At 44.4% G+C, this 23,129-nt stretch overlaps 3 protein-coding genes across 4 annotated transcripts; 1 reads left to right on the top strand and 2 right to left on the bottom strand.

The window, feature by feature from the left end:
* Positions 1-4,933: 4,933 nt before the first annotated feature.
* LOC110965648 (tripartite motif-containing protein 16-like) lies at positions 4,934-7,576 on the bottom strand. Its single transcript, XM_051941975.1, has one exon. It carries the CDS (start codon positions 7,492-7,494, stop codon positions 5,806-5,808), a length of 1,689 nt encoding a protein of 562 aa, XP_051797935.1. The 5' UTR covers positions 7,495-7,576; the 3' UTR covers positions 4,934-5,805.
* A 315-nt stretch (positions 7,577-7,891) lies between these two features.
* On the top strand, positions 7,892-16,277 carry dytn (dystrotelin). 2 transcript variants are annotated; one of them, XM_051941974.1, is made up of 12 exons: positions 7,892-8,637; positions 8,743-8,828; positions 8,957-9,036; positions 9,108-9,179; positions 9,252-9,415; positions 10,738-10,849; positions 11,130-11,263; positions 11,334-11,493; positions 11,575-11,618; positions 14,352-14,493; positions 14,589-15,018; positions 15,136-16,277. In XM_051941974.1, the coding sequence occupies exons 1-12, from the start codon at positions 8,507-8,509 to the stop codon at positions 15,222-15,224; spliced, it is 1,644 nt and encodes a 547-aa protein (XP_051797934.1). In that variant the 5' UTR covers positions 7,892-8,506; the 3' UTR covers positions 15,225-16,277. The 2 variants fall into 2 exon arrangements, with proteins under 2 accessions (XP_051797934.1, XP_051797932.1); XM_051941972.1 differs by having other exon boundaries at positions 9,108-9,415.
* On the bottom strand, positions 15,271-23,016 carry zdbf2 (zinc finger, DBF-type containing 2). The gene is given in 14 exon segments (XM_051941958.1): positions 15,271-17,358; positions 17,361-17,753; positions 17,820-17,979; positions 18,116-18,480; positions 18,548-18,673; positions 18,745-18,957; positions 19,054-19,153; positions 19,201-20,163; positions 20,329-20,483; positions 20,557-20,653; positions 20,786-20,816; positions 20,888-20,922; positions 21,015-21,114; positions 22,683-23,016. Coding segments are annotated over 12 exon segments (3,039 nt in total). The 5' UTR covers positions 20,910-20,922; positions 21,015-21,114; positions 22,683-23,016; the 3' UTR covers positions 15,271-16,944.
* Between the last annotated feature and the right edge of the window lie 113 nt (positions 23,017-23,129).

Here is a 23,129-nt window from a genome sequence, read left to right as displayed (position 1 = left end):
TAAAATCCCTTATGATGACATCTCTAATACATTTGTTGTTTGTTTTTTCACTTAAAAAGTGTTCCGAACTATCAATAAACAATTCTTGGGATACCTCAACATTTGGATTGTGTCTATATGTTGACATCAGCATTTTAACACCAGACGGAATAGCATCGAAAACAATTGCAAATTCTCTCGGTGATACCGGGAAATTATATTCATAGAGAAAATCTACATAAGAGTAAGTACATCCTTCTCTATTAAATAACTGATGCACATATATGATACCATTGTCAATCCATTTCTGTAAGAAAAGTGATTTGTGTTTCAAGCATAAGTTCTGATTGTTCCAAATACAATATTTGTGAGGGGAAAATTGTGCTTATGAACTAGAGACCAAGATAGTAATAACTGTTTGTGAAAATTAGACAGTCTGACTGGAAGTTTTTCAGTTTTATAGTTGCAATTTAGTAAAAAGTTTAAACCGCCTATTGCCTCAAATACATGTGTAGAGATAAAGTTCCATAAAGAGTTTGGTTTTTGCAAATACCTTTTTATCCATTTAATTTTGAAAGAAGAATGTAGGGTATTAAAATCTATAGCATTAAATCCACCAGCGGACAATTTATTAATCATCACGCTTTTTTTGATAAGATGCGACTTTTTCTTCCAAATAAAATTGAATAACAGTTGATCTACTTGCGTATTTGTGTCATTTGAAACATCAAGTGCAGAGCTAACATAAACCAGACTTGAGTCCTTCAGCTTTGGAAAGTAATACTCTACCAGAAATTGATAAGTCTCTCTGGGTCCACATATTTAACTTTTTTTGTATTAATTGGACACGGGGATTAAAATTTTCATTTTGTCTTTTGTTTTCATCTTTTGTTCTTATGACTCCCAGATATTTCACTTTTTGTTTCACTGGGATCCCTGATATTTCTAGATCACTGCAGTATTTAATAGGAAATAATTCACATTTAGAAATATTGAGTTTGAGGCCGGAGGCTAATGAGAAAGTATCTAACAATTTAATGGCACTGTCTATTTGAGTAGCATCTTTTAGAAAGAGTGTGGTGTCGTCAGCAAGTTGACTTAGCCGTATTTCTCTGCCAGCAATAGTAATACCTTCTAAACAGCTATTCTTAATATAGTAAGCTAAAATTTGCATTGGTAATAGGAACAAAAAGGCACTTAATGGACACCCTTGGCGTATACCACGCTCAACAATAAATCGACGAGTGGTTCCATGTGGTAATTTGATCGAGCTGTTGGCAGCACTGTATAAAGTACGAACTGATTTCTTAAAATGTTCACCAAACTCAAAAAGATCTAATGTTTTGAAAAGAAAATCATGCTCCACTGAATCAAAAGCTTTTTGGAAATGTAAAAATAAAATAAAACTACTTTCTGAAATAAAATCTGAGTAATCTAATAAGTCAAGTACTAATATTATCAGTTATGTATCTACCAGTCATAAAACCATTCTGAGATTCCTCGATTACATCATGGAGTACTTTTTTTAATTTAGTTGCAAGACAAAGCGCAAAAATTTTGTAGTCATTGTTAAGAAGAGTAATAGGGCGCCAGTTATCTAATATGAGAGTATCTTTTTGTGGTTTTGGAATTAAGGTAATCAGGCCTTGACATAATGAAGGTGGGAGCTGTTCCTCCTTAATACTTTCTGAAATAACATGAAACAAAAACGGAGCAAGCTGTGTTGAAAACGTTCTGTAAAATTCTGAGGTTAACCCATCTGTACCAGGGGACTTGTTCAATTTAAGCTTCAGTATAGCATCGGAGATCTCATTGAGTGTAATTGGAGAATCACAGATAATTTGATTAGGTTCACCTATAGTTTTTACATTATTTATGTGTTCAAAAAATTCTTCCATATGCGCCAATGAGAGATTGGATTTGTAAACTTTTTTAAAAAACTCTGCACAAAAAATTGAAATATCTCTGTGATTATCTACAAAAACACTATCAATGGAGAGTCTGTGAACACTATTTTTGGATTGTCGTCGTTTTTCGAGCTTGAAAAAATAGCTTGAATTTTGTTCACCTTCTTCTAACCATTTTGCTTTTTTGCATATAAAGGCTCCTTTTGCTTTATTGATATAAAGTTTATCTAAATTTAGTTGAAGTGTTAACAGCTGAGCTTGTTGGGCATCAGATAGATTTTCTGGAAGAATAGACGAAAGGGAGATTAGATTGGAAATCAGATCAATTTCCTCTTTTTCTTTTCTTTTTTGAGTCTTGCCCCTGTTTCCATAAATAATTTTCATAATTCATATTTTAATAACTCCCAGTATTTTTGAAATTGGCCTTTATTTTCTGCTAATTTAAAATATTCAAGTATTTTATTCTTTACTATTTCACCTAGTGATTCATTGCATAAAAGAGAGTTGTTGAGTTTCCAGTAAGATGGACACCTTCTTGGTTAATTTTTTTGTGATACTTGTAAATTTAACAAAATAGTTTTGTGATCTGTCAATGGAGTTGGAATAATTTCAGATTTGCAGTTCAAATTGGTGAAACATTCAGAAATTAGCCAGAAGTCTATTCTAGATTGTAGTGTGCCAGCTCTATTTTTCCAGGTGTATTCCCTGCTATTTGGATTGTTAATTCTCCATATATCCACCAGACCTCTTTCAATCATAAAGTCATTCAAATAGTCATTTACCTTTTGTTTGAGATACCTGTCAATTTCATCATCACACGTACAGTTGAAATCACCTCCCAGTACCAACTTCACATTTGGGAACCTTTCTATAATGCCTTCAGTTTTTGTGTTTAGTTCTTGAAATAGGTCTTTGTTTTCCCTAGCACTTGTAAAACCATACACATTGCCCAAAAGAAATATCTGGTTATGATGAGAGAAAACCAGTAAAGTGTAATGTCCATTTAAGTCTATCTGTGTAAAAATTACCTTTCCATCAAACTTGTGTTTCAAAGTGAGAGTTCCTGCTGAGTGGTGGTTACCATGTGACATCCAAATGTCCTCTCCCCATGGGATTTCCAGAAGTTATGATCTTCATCAGATGAGTGGGATTCCTGGATCAAACTGAAGTCCGCATCAAAGTTTTTAATATACAGAAAAAAAGCCTTGCGTTTTGTAATGTCTCTCAAGCCTTGAGCATTAATAGAAACAAACTGTAAAACTGAAATGTTCAATAAACAGCAATAACAGTCAATAACCTTCCTTAACTTTAAAAGAGTAACACAAGAAGGCAGAGCTTAACCCGATGAAACTTGGTCATCAGCATCAGAATAGTTAAATTAGACTTTGATATCAGAAACAGAACAGTCAACGTCAAACTTGGATATCAAAGTCAGAACATTTCCTTGTTGTCAATGAAAGCTTTACCCCTGACGAAAAACGCCATTTTCTTCTCCTCCTGGGCTTTTTGAATGAGTGGCCACAGGCGAATTCGTTTTTCGCGGTCCGCCGGCGTCAGGTCCTCCTTGAAGCGCAGGTTTCGCTGTTTCAGGTAGTCGTGGTTCTTTGACATCTTCCAAATGGCGTCGCGAAAGTGCCTCATGGAGAATTGCATGATGATGTCTCTCGCCTGGACTCTGGACGGGTTCGGTCTGCCAAGCCTGTGCACCGAGTCAATCACCTCCACAAATTTCTCCTTGTATCCCGGGGCAATGTTTTTACAAATGTCTATCACCGCGCTCCTCACATCTTCTCCATCTCTCTCTGGGAGCCCACGAAGACGTAGATTCCATCTCCGCTTGTAGCGCACCAATTCTGCTACTTGATTTTCAAGCATTTGGATCTTTTCTTCTGCTTTATCAACTCTTACTTCGGTTTTCTTAACTGTACTCTTCATGTCTTGTACTTCTGCAGATAGAAACTCGACAGACTTTCTCAGCTCGTCAATGGCTTTTCCAATAGTAGCTCCTTGCTCTTCAATTGCTAGCTTTAGCGTAGCCACTATGCTATCTGCCGTATCCCACTCCATTTTACCTTTTTTGGAGTTTGGAGAGTTAGTGGGGGTCTCTGGTAGTCGATTTTCACCTTTGCGTTTGGTCAAGGGGTTATTTGACATGACTGCAGCTCTTCAGTTGGAATGATAGATGCCTTTTTTTTAGTAAAGTTCGGGAGCAGCTCTGTAACGCAGCCTACCGCCTCGACGCCATCTTGGCCCTCTCTTCGCCGGCGAAAGTCCCATCCAGGCGTAAACTAACCGTGACGTCACCCGTTGGTTTCAACGCCGAGAAAATGAAGCCCGGATTTTGCTACTTCCTGGTCGCCGTTTTGGATTTTTTGGAGCCAGTGACGTAAAAAGCGTCATCAAACAGACTGGACCGGAGAGCAACTAGGGGCAGGATTGGCTGAGGACTCTCTTATCCCGCCCACATTTTACCGCAGAGGCTTCTGTTGCTGTCTATCAAGTATAGCCACGCCCCCTGGCTCCGCCAACTTTAACGATTTATTTAAAATTCAGTATTGATTTATTTTAAGATCGGCCACCTGATCTCTCATTTTGACCATGAAAACTAACGGGAAAAAATCCTGAGCTGTAGAACATCAGAATATCAAATTTTATTTTTTCCAAAAATGAATTGGGGTCTATGGAGAAAAAGCTTTTTGGAGCCAACCCTTGCGGACGGCGTGATATTGCAAGTTTTTGATACTTCCGGGTTGGCTTCATTTTTGGAGTCAGATGCTACGTCCATCTTTATTTACAGTCTATGGTCCCATCAGCCATCTACACTTTCTATGTATATCTATGCTTTTAACACTACAGACAGGAAACAGGAAGTATCACATTACTGTGTCGGACAGGAAGCATAACAACCAAACATTAAAGTTGGAGAGTTAAATGTTTGTCTCCATGATGCTGTTCTATATAATGACTGCCAGATAGGTTATTATCAGAGTCTAGGGTATCTCACTAACATTCATGCTGATACATTTCAAACAGATGCAATGAAAATGTTCAACATTAACTATATTTATTTATTTAACATTTATTGACAGAAATCAAAGGCTTCAAATTTCCAACAAAACACATCACTTTTCCAAATTTAATTCCAGATGCATAAAGAGCCAAACAGGGGAAAAAAATCAAATAATCAGAAATGAAAATTATAAAACACCAATTAAACTAATGAATCCTCAAATAATCTACATTCAGGAAAAACTGTGAAGTCCAAAACAGGTACATTAAAAATACAAATAATGCGTTTAAAAATACACAGTAAACGATGGTGAGAAAAGACAAGAGCTGCACAGAAAATGATCCAATAATCCAAATGCTTTCAGTAATAATCAGAAATTTAAAAAAAACAAACATTGATTTACAAACTGCATAAAAACCAAGTTAAAGACAGGTTTTGTTCCCTTTAGATCAACAGAACTACAGACTGTCCAGATGTGGAATCATCATGGATCTGGACAGCATCGGTAAGATCAGCATTCTATTAACCTTTATCGATTTATTTATAGTCTACATGTATATTAAGACTTTTTAAATTTCATTTGACAAGATATTTACAAAATAAAACAGACAAAACTTTGAAAACCATCGAAACAACCTTAATTACCATTTTCAATCCAATTAATGGGAAATAATTAAATTTGTTGGTGATTTTAAAAGTTGTGCAGTCAAACATTGTAAACTTCTTGGAAATAGTTTTAATCTGTTTTATTTTAATATTCAACATAAATCAACATCTTTCTACGTATTTTCTGTCATTTTAATCCTTAAAACATGAGTAAATTGTTTTAAAAAGTGGCTGCTGAGCTGGTTTTACAGTGTAAAACGATGGGGACTGAGTCATTCTAAGCCGTCCTTTACAGACTTCAGTCTATTCGGGTTTCATGAACTCTGCTGTGTTTCCATAATTATGAAGCCAAATTCCAGCATGTAGAGGCTCAGTGAACGTGGTTTGGATTCCAAGGAGGAGGCGAGTCATGGTTTCAGAGACGCTGTAGAAGGACAGAATACCTGCTCTGTGATCCAGGTAGACTCCGATTCTGGAGCACTGAGGACCAGAGATGGAAATGTCATCGTTGTCGTACCAGAATGTGTAACTGTCGGTGTCACAATATAAAGACCAGGATTTGTCATTGTATCCAAATCCACTATCATCTGAACTCCCTGTTCTTCTGATATCCTTGTATGAAACCGCTACATCAACTCCTCCTCCTCTCCACTCCACCTCCCAGTAACAACGTCCAGTCAGACTCTCTCTGCTCAGGACCTGAAACCGTCGAGTGAATCTGTCTGGATGAGGAGGATAAGACAGTTGATAATTTATTGATGTCACTTTTCTGTTCTCATTAGATAATCGCAGCTTTTTGAATGCTGTGTTTGGATCCAGGGTGATTTCTCGTGAATATTTTAAGAATCCAGCTCTGGTTGTTGGTTCTAGTTCTGGTTCCAGGTCTGGTTCTGGTTGTGGCGGTGGAACATCTGACGGTGAGATGTTTGTCCAGGTGTCCTTCAGAACGTCCTCTACTTTACCTCTGAGCTCTTTCACAGCTGCTGTCACGTCCTCAAAGTGTCTCAGAGGACGGATGCTGATGCTGGATGAGTGTGTGGACTCACTGAGTGCTGACACTGAGGGGTAGTTGTGGAGAAACTGGCTGTGATCTGATGTATCTGAGAGCTGCTTCAGCTCAGCGTCTTTCCTCTCCAGATCCCTGATCTCCTGCTCCAGCTTCTCCTGAAGCTCTTTGACTCGTCTCTCTTGGGTCTCCTGCTGGGATCTGATCTGCTGCTCCACCTCAGAGCTTCTGTTCTGGATCAGATGGATCATCTGGGTGAACATCTCCTCACTGTCCTCCACTGTTTTATCAGCAGAGACCCTGATGTCCTTCAGCTCCTGTTGAAGCAGCTTCACGTCTTTCTGTCTGTCCTGGATTCTCTGCTGGATGTTCAGTCGACTCACCTCCAGCTTCTTCTGCCTCTCAGTCCTTTCTGCTGCAGCTGAGACCGTGTCGTGGCCTTTATGTTCTTCCATAGAACAGAGATAACAGATCAGCTGCTGATCAGTACGACAGAACACTTTCATCACTTCATCATGACTAGAGCAGATGTTCTCCTGGAGGTTCTTGGAGGGCTCCACCAGCTGGTGTTTCTTTAATGGAGGTACATCATAGTGAGGCTGAAGGTGATTGTCACAGTAGGAGACCAGACAGACCAGACAGGACTTGAAGGCTTTCATCTTCCTCCCAGTGCAGACATCACAGGACACATCTTCAGGTCCAGCATAGCAGTGATCAGCAGCAGCAGCTTGGACTCCAGTCTTCTTCAGCTCCTCCACTAACTCTGCTAACAGGACGTTCTTCTCCAGGACAGGCCTCGGTGTGAAGGTCTTCCTGCACTGAGGACAGCTGTAGGTTGTCTTCAGGTCCTCTCCATCCCAGTGGGTTTCAATACACTTCATACAGTAACTGTGTCCACAGGAGAGAGCCACCGGATCCTTCAGGAGGTCCAGACAGATGGAACAAGAGATGCTCTCTGAATAAACATTTCCTCCTTTCTGAGCCATGTTCTCATCTGAGCAGCAGCAACGGAGTGAGTTTCTGTTTTCAGGAAGTGAAACGAGTCTAAGCCAGTCAGCTCTGTCTCGTCACCACATGCTGGCTCCACCCAGTTTCAAAGGTCTGAAGGAAACGAACAAACAAATATGTGGACAGACTGGATCTGGGAGTGTTTTACACTTATTCCAGGAAAAGAGACACTCTGAAACTGTCTCTGGCTGCGTCCCAGTATACACCGTATAACAGTGTAGTGGAAATTCATTGCATTAGAGATAACGGAGAAGCACTGCTGTGTCACATGATAAAAGTGGAAAAGTACTGCAGACCATGAAACCAAGTTTCTTTTTGAGTGAAAATATAACTTTTGCCAGCCGGCCTCACTGGGCAGAGAGCTGTGTTCTGATATCCTGTGTGTCACAGTGACGGTCTCTTAAGCTGCAGAAAAGTGCACACTGAAGGAAAACAAAGAAACAGCGATTCAGACTGTATGGTGTTTAATGATAAGTTGAAATCGCCATGACAACAGTACACAGTACAACATAAACAGACTCAAGACATTCCAAAACACCAGACATGGAATGTAAAACATAGGAAACACCACATTTACGTGTGTGTGTATATAATTGTTGTCTATTTCTTTTTGTCTTTATAAAGAAGGGATGAATGAAATCCGTCCATCGGTCTACAGAGCCGCCATGAAGCTCCTGTCTCTGCAAAAACTCTGTCACAGTGAGTATCACCGTATCTCAATCAACTATCACAACATGGTTACAAGCTATCACAGCATGACAACCAACTATGACAACATGAATTCCAATGATCAGAACATGGCTACCATGTTGAGATAGTTGGTATCTATCTCTCAACATGACTACCAACTATCACAACATGGCTGCTAACTATCACAGCGTGGCTGAATAGTAAATATGAGTGTTTGTGTTTCCAGTGGATGTTGTGTTCGTTCGACACATCACGGCGGCCCTGCACTCAGTGGGCGGAGCTAAACAGCAGCAGGACGTGATGATGAACAAGGAGGAAGTGACCCAAACCCTGAACAGGATGTTTCACAGCGTGTCACAGGATGTGCCAGGTCATGTGACCATGGCGGCTCCAGAGGAGACCTGCAGTCTGATGCTGAGGCTGTTTGACCGGTTAGTTAACAGAGTCCTGCTCAGAGTAACGCCATACGTCTGAGTGTTCCTGTACTGTCTGTTTGTGTCTGTTTGTTTATATGTGTCTGTTTGTGTGTTTTCCAGGAGTCACAGTGGTTGTGTGTCAGCTCGCTCCCTTCAAACTGCTCTGATCGCTCTGTCTGCAGACAATCTGCTGCTGAAGTTCAGAGGTGGGTGGAGGTCTGTTGGTCTTCTACAAAACACAAGAAATATTTCATATATTTGTTTCACAGACGCATAGAAATACACTTTTACCTCATTTTGTACTTTAAATAAGTCCTATTTTATGTTCCTGCAGGTCTGGTGAGTGTTACAAGGAACAGTTCGGGATCCGTCAGCAGGTCTGGGCTCAGATCTCTGCTGCAGGACCTCAGCCAGGTAAACACAGTCCAGACTACATTTCCTGGCATGCCTCCCTCCTGCTGCCTCTGTAACATGTGTGTGTTCAGGTTCCTGCGGCGGTGCAGGAGGAGGTCGTGTTCGGCAGCGTGGAGGCAGCGGTGAGATCGTGTTTCGACGGGGTGAGAATGCACGGACGCTTGGTGGTTGGTGGTCGTCATGGAAACACTCCGACTCTTTTGACTCTCTTACAGGTGCTGACCCCGACGGCGAGCGAAGAACACATGATGTCATGGCTGCAGAGCGAGCCACGCCTGTTGCTATGGCTACCCACTCTGTACCGGCTGTCAGTTGGTCAGAACATCAGTCACAATGTCCGCTGTCACACCTGCAAGACCCTCCCCATCACTGGGCTCAGGTGAGTCTGCTAAGGGTAACTGGACTCTACTGTGGGCAACTAGATTCTACTGAGTTCAACGAGACTCTACTGAGGGCAACTAGACTCTACTGAGGTTAACAAGACTACTGAAGATTAACTAGACTCTACTGAGGGAAACTAGACTCTACTGAGGGTAATTAGACTCTACTGAGGGTAAATAGACTCTACTGAGGGTCAACTAGACTCTACTGAGGGTCAACTAGACTCTACTGAGGTTAACTAGACTCTTCAGAGGGTAACTACACTCTACTGAAGATTAACTAGACTCTCCTGACGTTAACTAGACTCTCCTGACGTTAACTAGACTCTACTGAAGATTAACTAGGCTCTACTGAAGATTAACTAGCCTCTACTGAGGATTAACTAGACTCTACTGAGGGAAACTAGACTCTACTGAAGATTAACTAGACTCTACTGAGGATTAACTAGACTCTACTGAGGGAAACTAGACTCTACTGAAGATTAACTAGACTCTACTGTGGGTAACTAGACTCTACTGAAGATTAACTAGACTCTACTGAGGGTAACTAGACTCTACTGAGGTTAACTAGTCTACTGAGGGGAACGAGACTCTGCTGAGGGTAACTAGACTCTACTGAAGGTTAACTGGACTCCACTGAAGATTAACTAGACTCTGCTATGGTTAACTAGACTCTACTGAGTGTAACTAGACTCTACTGAGGGTAACTAGTCTCTACTGAAGTTAACTAGACTCTACTGAGGGTAACTAGTCTCTACTGAGGGGAACTAGACTCTACTGAGGTTAACTAGACTCTTCAGAGGGTAACTACACTCTACTGAAGATTAACTAGACTCTCCTGAGGTTAACTAGACTCTACTGAAGATTAACTAGGCTCTACTGAAGATTAACTAGACTCTACTGAGGATTAACTAGACTCTACTGAGGGAAACTAGACTCTACTGAAGATTAACTAGACTCTACTGAGGGAAACTAGACTCTACTGAAGATTAACTAGACTCTACTGTGGGTAACTAGACTCTACTGAAGATTAACTAGACTCTACTGAGGTTAACTCGTCTACTGAGGGGAACTAGACTCTGCTGAGGGTAACTAGACTCTACTGAAGGTTAACTGGACTCCACTGAAGATTAACTAGACTCTGCTATGGTTAACTAGACTCTACTGAGTGTAACTAGACTCTACTGAGGGTAACTAGTCTCTACTGAGGGGAACTAGACTCTACTGAAGATTAACTAGACTCTACTGAGGGAAACTAGCTATTGTGTAATCAGAGACTCAGGTGAGTCCAGGTGAGTGACAGATGGTTTCCTGTGTTCAGGTATCGATGTATGAAGTGTGTGAATGTCCATGTGTGTCAGAGCTGCTTCCTGACCGACCGACAAACCAGGAAACACAAAATCCACCATCCAGTGCTCGAGTTCTGCACTCAGGTAAGAACAGACAGGTGAGGACAGACAGATGAGGACAGACAGGTGAAAACGGACAGGTGAGGATAGACAGGTGAAAACGGACAGGTGAGGATAGACAGGTGAAAACGGACAAGTGAGGATAGACAGGTGAAAACGGACAAGTGAGGATAGACAGGTGAAAACGGACAGGTGAGGATAGACAGGTGAAAACGGACAGGTGAGGATAGACAGGTGAAAACGGACAGGTGAGGATAGACAGGTGAAAACGGACAGGTGTGACTGTGACTTTGCACCTTTTCAGCCCACCTGGAGAGAGTCTCTGTCCTCATTAGTGCAAAGTGCTCGTCATTCCCTGTTGCCACGGCGACACACTCAGAGAGAGGCTGTTAGGCAGAGACTTCTGATGTGGGCGGAGCCGGCAGAGACCCAGGACAGGTGAGGCAGCTGTTTGTCAGTCGTCAACCTGGAGAAGCTCCTTGAATTAACGAGGCGGTGTTTCTCTCAGAGCTCCGCCCCCTTCTGACGCCTCATCACGATTGGCCGATCCAGCTCACAGTCCCCCCTCTGACGGGGGGGTTTCCCATGATGCCTCGGGGCGGCGGCCGTCTCCTCCTCGGTGCTCCACTAAAGCTCTGCAGACGGACGAGGAGATGCCGAGTCAGCAGGTGACCTCTCTTATAGATAAACTTTATTTATAGAGCACAGGAAGTAAACAGGAAGTAAACAGGATGTGTTTCCTGTCGTAGGCCTCTCTGCTGACCGAAGTCAGAAATCTGCAGCGAGACAGATGGTAAGAAAACACTCAGATGTCTTTGTTTGTTTGTTTACATTATTGTTTGCTTGTTATTTGTTTAGGATTGCTGTTTGTTTATTGTTGTTTATTTATTTACATTTTTGTTCTTTGTTGTGCTGTTTGTTTATTGTTGTTGTGTTGTTTATCATCTTCATGTTGTTTGTTTATTGTTTTTGTGTTGTTTATATCTTCATATTGTTTATTGTTGTTGTGTTGTTTATCATCTTCATGTTGTTTGTTTATTGTTGTTTATTTGTTTACATTTTGTTCTTTGTTGTACTGTTTGTTTATTGTTGTGTTGTTTATCATCTTCATGTTGTTTATTGTTGTTTGTTTACATTTTTGTTCTTTGTTGTGATGTTTGTTTGTTGTTGTGTTGTTTATCATCTTCATGTTGTTTGTTTATTGTTGTTGTGTTGTTTATTGTTGTTGTGTTGTTTATCATCTTCATCTTGTTTGTTTATTGTTGTTGTGTTGTTTGTTTATTGTTGTTGGGTTGTTTATCATCTTCATGTTGTTTGTTAATTGTTGTTGTGTTGTTTGTTTATTGTTGTTGGGTTGTTTATCATCTTCATGTTGTTTGTTTATTGTTGTTGTGTTGTTTGTTTATTGTTGTTGGGTTGTTTATCATCTTCATGTTGTTTGTTTATTGTTGTGTTGTTTATCATCTTCATGTTGTTTGTTTATTGTTGTTGTGTTGTTTATCATCTTCATGTTGTTTGTTTATTGTTGTTGTGTTGTTTATCATCTTCATGTAGTTTGTTTATTGTTGTTGTGTTGTTTATCATCTTCATGTTGTTTGTTTATTGTTGTTGTGTTGTTTATCATCTTCATGTTGTTTGTTTATTGTTGTTGTGTTGTTTGTTTATTGTTGTTGGGTTGTTTATCATCTTCATGTTGTTTGTTAATTGTTATTGTGTTGTTTGTTTATTGTTGTTGGGTTGTTTATCATCATGTTGTTTGTTTATTGTTGTTGTGTTGTTTATCATCTTCATCTTGTTTGTTTATTGCTGGTATGTGTTAAAAACAATGTTCTGTTTGTTTATTGTACAGTGGTATGCAAAAGTTTGGGCACCCCTGATAAGGTTTTCCTTTATAGATCACTGGTTGTTCAGCTCAGCAATCAGTTAAATATAGTATAGCAGACAAACACAGTGATATTTGAGAAGTGAAATGAAGTTTATAGGATTTACAGAAAGTGTGCAATAATTATTTAAGCAAAAGTAGACAGGTGCATAAATTTGGGCACCCCAACAGAAAAATTACATCAGTATTTAGTAGATCCTCCATTTGAAGAAATAAAAGCCTCTAAGCATTTCCTATAGTTTCCAATGAGGGTCTGGATTCTGGTTGAAGGTATTTTTGACCATTCTTCTTTACAAAACATCTCCAGTTCAGTCAGGTTTGATGGTTTCCGAGCATGGACAGGACGTTTTAGATCACACCACAGATTTTCAGTAATATTCAGGTCTGGGGACTGAGATGGTCATTCCAGAATGTTCTACATGTTCCTCTGCATGAATGCCTGAGTAGAATCTGAGCAGTGTTTGGGGTCGTTGTCTTGTTGAAGTATCCAGCCCCGGTACAACTTCAACTTTGTCACTGATTCTTGAACATTGTTGGTAAGAATCTGCTGATACTGACTGGAATCCATGCGACCTTCAACTTTAACAAGATTGTCAGTACCTGCAGTGGCCACACAGCCCCACAGCATGATGGAACCACCACCACATTTTACTGTGGGCAGCGTTTGTCTTGGAATGCTGTGTTCTTCATCCACCATGCATACCGCCCCTTGTTATGTCCAAATAACTCCATTTGAGGTTCATCAGTCCACAGCACTTTATTCCAAAATGAAGCTGGCTTGTCCAAATGTGCTTTAGCAAACCTCAGGTGACTCTGTTTGTGGCATGTGCAGAAAAGGCTTCTTCTGCATTACTCTCCCATACAGCATCCCCTTGTGCAAAGTCCACTGAATAGTTGAATGATGCACAGTGACACCATCTGCAGCAAGATCATGTTGTAGGTGTTTGGAGCTGGTCTGTGGGTTGAGTTTGACTGTTCTCACCATCCTTCACCTCTGCTTAGCTGAGAGTTTTCTTGGCCTGCCACTCCGGGCCTTAACTAGAACTGAGCCTGTGGTCTTCCATTTCCTCACTGTGTTCCTCACAGTGGAAACTGACAGCTGAAATCTCTGAGCGAGCTTTTTGTTTCCTTCCCCTTAACCATGATGCTGAACAATCTTTGCTTTCAGCTCATTTGACCGTTGTTTTGAGGCTCCCATGCTGCCACTCTTCAGAGAAGATGCAAAGAGGAGAACAACCTGCAATAGTCCACCTTAAATACCCTTTCTCATGATTGGCTCCACCTGTATATGTAGGTCAAAGGTCAATGAGCTCACCAAACACATTTTATGTTCCAATAATTAGTGCTAAAGGTGTTCAAATCAATAAAACAACAAGGGTGCCCAAATTTCTGCACCTCCCTACTTTTGTTTAATTATTGCACACTTTCTGTAAATCCTATAAACTTCATTTCACTTCTCAAATATCACTGTGTGTCTGCTATATGATATATTTAACTGATTGCTGATCCGAACAACCAGTGATTTATAAAGGAAAATCTTGAAAATGATCAGGGGTGGTCAAACTTTTGCATACCACTGTACATCATCATTAATTTTGTTTGTTGTTTATCATCATGTGTTTGTTTGTTTATTGCCCTCCTCAGGCTGTTGGAGCAGCAGCTGCAGGCCTGGCGGCTGACTGTCCAATCAGAGCAGGGCGTCCTGGAGGACAGGTGCTCGGAGATGGAGGTCACCATGGAAACGCTGAGGCAGCACAACACCTGTCTGCAGGGCATGCTCACTCAGGTGGCACCTGGCAGGAGCTCTGTGATTGGCTGCATGTTGGTGAGGTGCATCCTGGGAGTCATAGTTTACCTTCAGATTCTGTTTTTCCTCCCCAGGCTCTGAACAAGATGGAGGCTCAGACACACGCTAACAACACGCCAGAACACGTGGAGAACACGGAGGGAGGGAACATCACACCATCCTCCAACTCAGAAGAAGAAGACGAAGAGGAACTGATGGAGGCAGAGGAGGAGTGGAGTGAAGACGAACTGCAAACTCCACCTCCCACAATCCACCGGGGCTCTCCTCTGTCACATGATCAGCACTGGGAGGAGGAGGAGTCTGCAGATGAGGTACGTCTCCATCATCCAATAGGACCACAGGACAGACCAAAGGAGGCGGAGCTACACGGACAAGACACTTGCCCATCTGAAGAAGGAGGAGGTGGGGATTGTGGGAAGTGTAGTCCAGAGAAGCTGCTGCAGGAGACAGTGGACAGACTGAAGACCGAGATGGAGACAGACGGGTGGACCGAGAGACAGACAGGTGAGATGGACAGAGAGACAGACAGACAGGTGAGATGGACAGAGAGACAGACAGGTGAGACAGTCCCACCTGTCTAACCTGTGTGACTGACCAGGAAAACTGTTTTTTTGTATCCAGGTGAGATAAAGGGGGCAGAGCTCCTGCAGGCTGCTGACCAGGTGGGACGGTCTGTCCAGCAGCTGGTGGACGAAGTGAGGACAGAGTGAGGACAGAGTGAGGACAGAGTGAGGACAGAGTGAGCAGCGACTCTCGTTCAGGTTATAAAATTGTTTATTGAGCGTTTAAATAAAGTTATAAAACAGGCACCTGCACAACCAGGTGGGTTTCCATAGAAACGTCCAGCTGCCATTCATCATCGTAATCATCATCATCACCACCACCACCACCATCATCAGCAGCAGCAGCTACAGGTCGACATTTAAAACACTGATTCCTGTGATTTCATTCCACTTTCATGACGAGTGATAAAATGTAGAAGATAACAAATATCGTCTGTTTGATGAGACTGATGTGGAATGAAACGCTGAAGATGTTCAGACTGTTCCAGGTCCTTAGAGGAGGGTCCACCTTTATCTCCTCTAACGGAGAACCTCAACTTCATGACATTCAGGAGGACCACAACCAATCACTGGATCTCTACACGTGTTTCTGATGAAACAGAGGAACCTTCATCAGCTGCTTGGTCACAACCACTGGAGACCATGGAAGAAGGAACCTGGACCATTTAGACCAGGGGGGTCAAACATGAGGCCCGTGGTCCAAAAGTGGTCCTCCAGAGGGTCCAATCCGGTCCTCAAAGAGTCAAAATCACAGAGAAGACATTAACTGCAGATTGTAAATCAGTAAAACTATGAATTTAAAATAGTTTCTAGATCATGACAAGTTGTTTGGATCAGAAGGTAAAATACTAGATTGTTCTTTGTTCTTTTGTGTCATATTTTGTCTTGTGTTGTTTTTTGTCTGACTTTATCTCATGTTTGTCGTTTTGTGGAGTTATGTCACTGCAACTTTTTTGTCTCATTTTGTTTCTCACTTTTGTCATTTTGTGGGTTTTTCGTCTCACTTATTTTTTGTCTACTGTTTTGCCGTTTTGTTTTTGCTTCCATCATATTTTTGTCGCTTTGAAGCTTTTTCATCTAATTATTTGTTTTTGTTTCATGTCGTTTGTCTATTTTTTTGTCGTTTTGTTCCTCGTTTTTGTCTTATTTTTGTCTTTTTTGTGGTTGTGATCCTCCAGTAAACCCTCCATGGTTCAGGTCCAGGTGACTAAATGTTGTGTTCCTTTGTCGACAGGCTGTGATCTGGAAGTTGTGATGTGGAAATGATGAACTGAGGATGAATGTTCATGAAACTGAATTTATTTTTCTTGATAAATTTCAGGTTGTTCATGATGTTTAGTACAAAGATAATTCCATAAACATGAACATTAGGAACCATGAGGAGTTGTGGTTGTTTCCAGGTTCTTCTGCTGTGGTTTTACTGGTTTTACTGAAGATCAGACTGGGCTGAGATAAGTTTGACTCCTGTGGTCTGAGGTCAGGACTCTCTAACATCGTCATGCTTCTACGTGGATCTAGGATTCCACAGGGTTCTATCCTGGGTCCTCTGATCAAAATAACAGAAACTTTGTAGAAAATGACCTGAAAAGTTTGAACATTCGGTTAAATTTATCTGAAATTATTATTCAGGTTTTAAAATGTGTCTTTTCTGCCGAATGGAACCTGAACCGTTGAGTTTTAAAAATCAGATTTTATAAAAATAATGAATCAGTTTTCTGACAGCTCTGATGTAAACTTCAGATGTTGTAGTTTCCAACATGAAGTCCAGCAGCCTCATTGATAAACCGATCAATCAGACCGATCAGGGTTATTGACCAGCAGACCGTTCATGTTTATGAAGGAGGCTGTTACCTGGACAGGTGTCCTGCTACCTGCGCCCCCTCCGGCCCCTCCCCCTGCGGGATGAGGGGGGGATGGAGGAAAGGGGGGCGGGCCCTGCCCTGCGTAGCCCCTCTCTCCTGGGCTGTGGGGGCATGGCTTGAGCCCTGGTTCGTCTCTTGGAGGTCGGGGGGCGTGTCCTCCTGCCGCCCCTCCCCCGTTCAGACCTGCTGTCGAGGGACGGGGGCAGGGCTTGAGGTGTCCTGCCCCGCCTCCTGACCATATCGGTCTGAGATGAGTCCCTACTGAGCGTGCCCAGGAGGAAGCCGCTGCCGTTGCCGTGACCTTTGACCCTGGAGGACCCCTCCCCTGCTGGCCTGTCAGTATTCAGGTCCGGACTGAGACTCCGGAACAGCTGGCGGACGCAGGGCGGTGGGGGGCAGTGGGGGCGGAGCCTCGGCGCCAGGTGATGCCTTTGGGCGGGTTCTTCAGGATGCGGTTGGTTCCGGGCTCGTAGAACCGCACTGGGAGCTGCTTGTATTTCACCTTTAAGCCCTGCTGGTCCAGCGGACGCCTCTTCTTCCTGCAGCGTTTGGGGGCAGAGCCTGGGGCAGGTGTGCAGGAAGGGGTGGGGCCTGAGGGGGAACAGAGCAGGTAGACCAGGGAGGTGCGTGGCTGCACAGGTGTGATGATGTTGTGGTACGACGGAGGGAGGCAGCGCCACGTCTGTGCCTCAGGTGTCCTCTCTGCTGCATCCTGATTGGTTGCAGGGATGCTGCTGGGCGGGGCCTCTGCAGTCTGATGGACAGCCGGGACGACCAATCGAACGGTCTGAGTGCTGTGGCTAACCTTAACCACCTGAGGGAGAGAAACCAAGTAAGATGTCTGTCCTCCAACAGAAACTGTGGAGTGTCTGTGACTCACCTGACACCTGGACGCCAGCCTGCAGCTCCACCTCCGGCCCCGCCTCCTCCTCCTCACGTACACAGACTCACTGTCCTGCTCCAACAGCGGCAGCACACCTGAGTGCTGCTCTGTCTCTTTATACTGACCACGCCCCTTCTTCTTGTCCCTCCTGCCATACCTGTTTAATATGACATCATCACGTCATTAGAACCGATAAGCTTTAAAACACCCGTTAATAAACTGCAGTCGTGTTTCAGCCACATGACAATAACAACATACGTGTCTAACGTCTGATCGTGTGAGCGTGTCGTCACCTGGCCAGCGACTCAGAGTCGAAGTAGCAGAGGAAGCGTCCTCGTCTGAACTGTCGGACCAGCCTGTCCACCTTCTCCTCGTCCTCCTGCTCGATCTGGGCCCAGCTCTTCCCCCTGAAGGACTCTGGGATGCGCTCCGGGGCCGGCAGCACCTCCTCGATGGGAAGACCCCAGAACCCCTGGTCCAGCCTGGGCCCGCCCCAAGGTCGGCCGTCGCTGTGAAGGGCGGAGTCCAGCTGGTACGAGTACACCTGGTCCTTCAGGTCTACCTGGACATCCATGAGACGGCTCAGCTCCTGCCCCCCGGTGTGACCCACCTGGACAGGTGTGTCAGCAGGTGTGTGACCTCGTTGGAAAGCCACCTGCTGAGGAACATCCAGCTTTAGTACCGATGGAGAACACAGAGCCGTCCTGCAGCCGACAGACAGGTACCTGCACAGGTGAGTCCCAGTCGTCGCTGTGTGTTTCCATGGAGACAGGAAGGCTGAGATGGAAGCTCTCCGTCTCCTCCTGCTGGCAGGGAGTGGAACCGACACCGTGGCAGAACACCTGGATCACCTGGACGACAAACACCTGGTTTAGTGTCAAATTCAATTAGACTCGAGGAAACAGACAAAGAGAAAACCAACCTCCTCGATGGTCTGGTCCAGGAGGTCGCTGTGGTCCGAGGAGAACGCCTCCTCCTTCTGAGCCTCCCTCCTCTGCTTCTGCCAGCTCAGCCATGGCCTCGGGTCTGAGGAGGTCTGGTGCCTCGGGTCTAAGTGGGTCTGTGGTCTCGGGTCTGAGGGGGTCTGGTGCCTCGGGTCTGAGGAGGTCTGGTGCCTCGGGTCTAAGTGGGTCTGTGGTCTCGGGTCTGAGGAGGTCTGGTGCCTCGGGTCTGAGGAGGTCTGGTGCCTCGGGTCTAAGTGGGTCTGTGGTCTCGGGTCTGAGGGGGTCTGGTGCCTCGGGTCTGAGGGGGTCTGGAGCCTCGGGTCTGAGGGGGTCTGGAGCCTCGGGTCTGAGGGGGTCTGGAGCCTCGGGTCTGAGGGGGTCTGGAGCCTCGGGTCTGAGGGGTCTGGAGCCTCGGGTCTGAGGGGGTCTGGAGCCTCGGGTCTGAGGGGGTCTGGAGCCTCGGGTCTAAGTGGGTCTGTGGTCTCGGGTCTGAGGGGGTCTGGAGCCTCGGGTCTAAGTGGGTCTGTGGTCTCGGGTCTGAGGAGGTCTGTGGTCTCCGGTCTGAGGAGGTCTGTAGTCTCCGGTCTGAGGAGGTCTGTGGTCTCGGGTCTGAGGAGGTCTGTAGTCTCCGGTCTGAGGAGGTCTGTGGTCTCGGGTCTGAGGAGGTCTGTAGTCTCCGGTCTGAGGAGGTCTGTGGTCTCGGGTCTGAGGAGGTCTGTGGTCTCGGGTCTGAGGAGGTCTGTAGTCTCCGGTCTGAGGAGGTCTGTGGTCTCGGGTCTGAGGAGGTCTGTGGTCTCCGGTCTGAGGAGGTCTGTAGTCTCCGGTCTGAGGAGGTCTGTAGTCTCCGGTCTGAGGAGGTCTGTAGTCTCCGGTCTGAGGAGGTCTGTGGTCTCGGGTCTGAGGAGGTCTGTAGTCTCCGGTCTGAGGAGGTCTGTGGTCTCAGGTCTGAGGAGGTCTGGAGCCTCGGGTTCTGGTCGGGACCTGGACCCCTGTGAGGCTGTGAGGAGGCCGAAGAGTCGCTGGTTTTCCTCCTGTTGGTCTTCCTGTGGGCCTTCCTGTGGACAGAGGGCGGAGCCTTACTCTGTGGAGGTGGAGTCTGACTCTGTGGGGGTGGAGTTTGTGAGCATGGGGGTGGTGCTTGTAGTAAGCGTTTCCCTCCTTCTTCCTGCTCTGTGATTGGTGCCGACAGTCTCTTCTGGTCCGCCCTCTCTCCTGACTGGCTGCAGGTGCCGTCATCTGGCTGCTGATTGGCTCCCTGACAGGAAGCATCATCAGAGCTGGGCAGGTGTTCCCGGGTGCCTCGAGACCGACTGTCGTCATCAGAGAAACGGAGTTCATCAAGCTCCGCCCTCGGCAACGGAGGGGCAGAGACTGACGGGAGGTCAGCGTGGGACGGCCTGACGGACACATGTAAACAAACAAACAAACAAACATGGAGTCAGACACACAAACAAGACAGGCGTGTTTGATTCGGTTATCTGGGGTCGTTGTAGCGGTGCGGGTGTGTTTGATTCGGTTACCTGGGGTCGTTGTAGCGGTGCGGGTGTGTTTGATTCGGTTACCTGGGGTCGTTGTAGCGGTGCGGGTGGTGCTGCATGACGTCCTGCAGGAAGCGCTCCAGCAGGGTTAGTTTGGTTCTGCTGCTGGCTGAGGAGACGGTGCTGGAGCCTCTGGAGGACGACCGGACTGAATCCAGGTGTTTGAGGCTGGACAGGTGCTGAGACAGACATTACCCGGTTACTTCTAGCAGCTCAGGTCACATGACTACAAGTGGGTTCAGGTGTTTGTACCTGGTCCAGGTTACTGTACAGGACTCTGCAGTATCCACAGTAACCCTGTCTGCTGGGCTGACACCTGGATGGACCTGGCTGTGACTCCGCCCACATCCTGTCAGACAGAGAACACACTCTGATCACCTGAAGGTTCTTCAGTGTTCTCACCTCCAGCAGAGAAAGAACAAAGAAAAAACAGAAGGGATGTGGACCCTCAGCGTTTGGAACACTGCACAGGTGGACTCACCTGCTGGTAGGCTCCGCCTTCCTGGGGTCATCTGACAACAACACAGAGAGGAGAGTCAGTAACAGGAACATAACATTAGTGAGTATTAAAGTTATTTTTTACCTTCTTCTGAGGAGTCTGACATCCTGACTGGAGATCTGGAACGTACACAAACACAACACACCAATCTGTAGTCCACTAAAATAACATTTATGGACAGAAGCTCCACACAAACATGCTCAGGACTCACCTGGCCGAGGTTCAGTCAGTGAAGTATCTGTCCAATCAGAGCGCTCCATGCTGTAACCAGCGGTAACCAGGTGAGGGGTTCAGGTGGAGGGTCCATGAGCCTGAAAAATACCAACCAGAAGTTACTGATCCCAGACTTATCTGTGCAGGAAATAATAATACCAGGGTTTCTGCAGACATCAGCCAGTCAAATTTAATGCTGTTTAATGCCATTTTAATGCTATACTGTCAAAGTCTTGATGTCCGTGAACTCAACAGATTACACGAGTTTGTTTTTTGTAAAAGATGATTTCTATCTGAAAACTGATTCTACATTTCACCCTTTTTTAAATCCAGAAACCACCCCTGACCACCAACAGGCTGGACCAGCTCTCCTCCACCTGGTCCAGCCTGCAGTCCGCTTTACAAACATGTGGTTTTTGGAAACTGTACCCGACCGGCCGGAGCAGTTATCGCAGTGCTTCGGCATGTTTACGCAGATGCACATATCTGACAAATAGCAGTTTATAATTGTCAAATATCTTCTTGAAAATTGCAGAAAGAAATTTTAATGCCACTGAGAATCAAATTTAGTGTTTTTAATGCCATTTAAGGCTTATTTTCTTTTAAATCAACTTCATGACTATTAATTCTTTTTAATGCCTGCAGAAACCCTGAATAAAGCAATTAGAGCTGCAAACTAACCCGACTACAGTCACTGTTATCTTTGCTGTACATGTACATAACCGTTAATTTATTTTATCCAAAATTATTACAGGAAGTCAAGTCAAATTTATAAAGCACTTTCTCATGTTGTCCTGCAGGTCAGATTGACCCGTTCTAAAGTTTGAAAGTGTGAAAAAATGTTTCACATTTCAAACAAGGAAACAATATTTTTTGGTGCCGTAAAGGAGGACAACAGGAGGGTTGATCAAGGTGCTGTACAAAATAGTAAAACATGATCAAAAGATAAAAATAATAAAGCTAAGGTAAAAACAATAGAACGAGATAAAAATGATAGAACTAAAAGCAAAATACACAATAAAACATAACCAATGAATAGACTTAACAGAATGGACTGCACATCCCAGATATAATACACGTGCACATGGAACAAACAGACCTACGTGACGTGAAAAGCCAAAGAAAAGAACTGAATTAGTGTGACTTGATTAAATATATAAATTAACCACACTATTATTAAAACTAAACATATAAACTGATCTGAATAAACTAACGTGTATATATAAACCTGATTAGAATAAATATTAGGTAATGAACTAAACAGACTAAATATAACAATAATTAACCAGACTAAACTGCTATTGATATAAACTAACCCGGTTAACTTTACTGTACAAACAACCGACCAATCACAGCGCTGCTCACCGTGCGCTGTGATTGGCTGCCGCTCGGCACTGCGCTGTGATTGGCCGACTTCGCCTAAAGCTAACTAGCAGCGGATAACCCGTCTTTTTACAGGCTCGTTAATCCCGGGTTAAACCGGACTAACCGTAGCCATGGTGACGCCGCTGCTGACGTGGCTCCGCCGCTACTGCCACCGTTAGCACGCGGCTAGCTGCTAGCACGCCTTTAGCCCGCTTGCTCCGTCGCGGCGGCACGGAGGAGCTGATTGGTTCGGAGCGAACACGCAGGTGTGCACGGATCGGTGACGGTTTTGTTTGTTTACCTGCAGCTGTTTGTTGTTGTTGTTTAGTTTCCTTGCTGACTAAAGTGTTGTTCCGCCGCGCGCTGCTCTGCCGCTCTGTTTAGTTTCCGGTCTGATTCTTCTTCTGCTGCTCGAACTGTGGCAGAGGCGGGAAGCTGCTGCCGCCAACAGGCCGCACGGGGAGCTGCAGCAGTAAGTACACATGTAGAAGAACCAGTAATAGGATATAAAGTACTCACAGTAGTAGTACAACCAAGTATTCAACCTTTAACGTGCGGTGTAAATGTGAAAAGTCTGATTTTAAACCAACTAAAGTGCTGCTCAGACTCACAGCTGGAGGTCAGATTCTACGAGTTTAGACGTTAAAACATGAGAGGCTGAAACCATCTCCAGATCAAACTTCAACATCATAGACAAAGGAAAACATCTGAGCAGGAAGAGAAACAGTCTGAAGTTAAATCATCTGTA

This window comes from Acanthochromis polyacanthus, chromosome 22 (genome assembly GCF_021347895.1).
Source record: "Acanthochromis polyacanthus isolate Apoly-LR-REF ecotype Palm Island chromosome 22, KAUST_Apoly_ChrSc, whole genome shotgun sequence".
In the NCBI taxonomy this organism is placed as follows: domain Eukaryota; kingdom Metazoa; phylum Chordata; class Actinopteri; family Pomacentridae; genus Acanthochromis; species Acanthochromis polyacanthus.
Note: the sequence above shows the minus strand (reverse complement) of the source record. Positions and strands in the feature narration are given on the sequence as shown.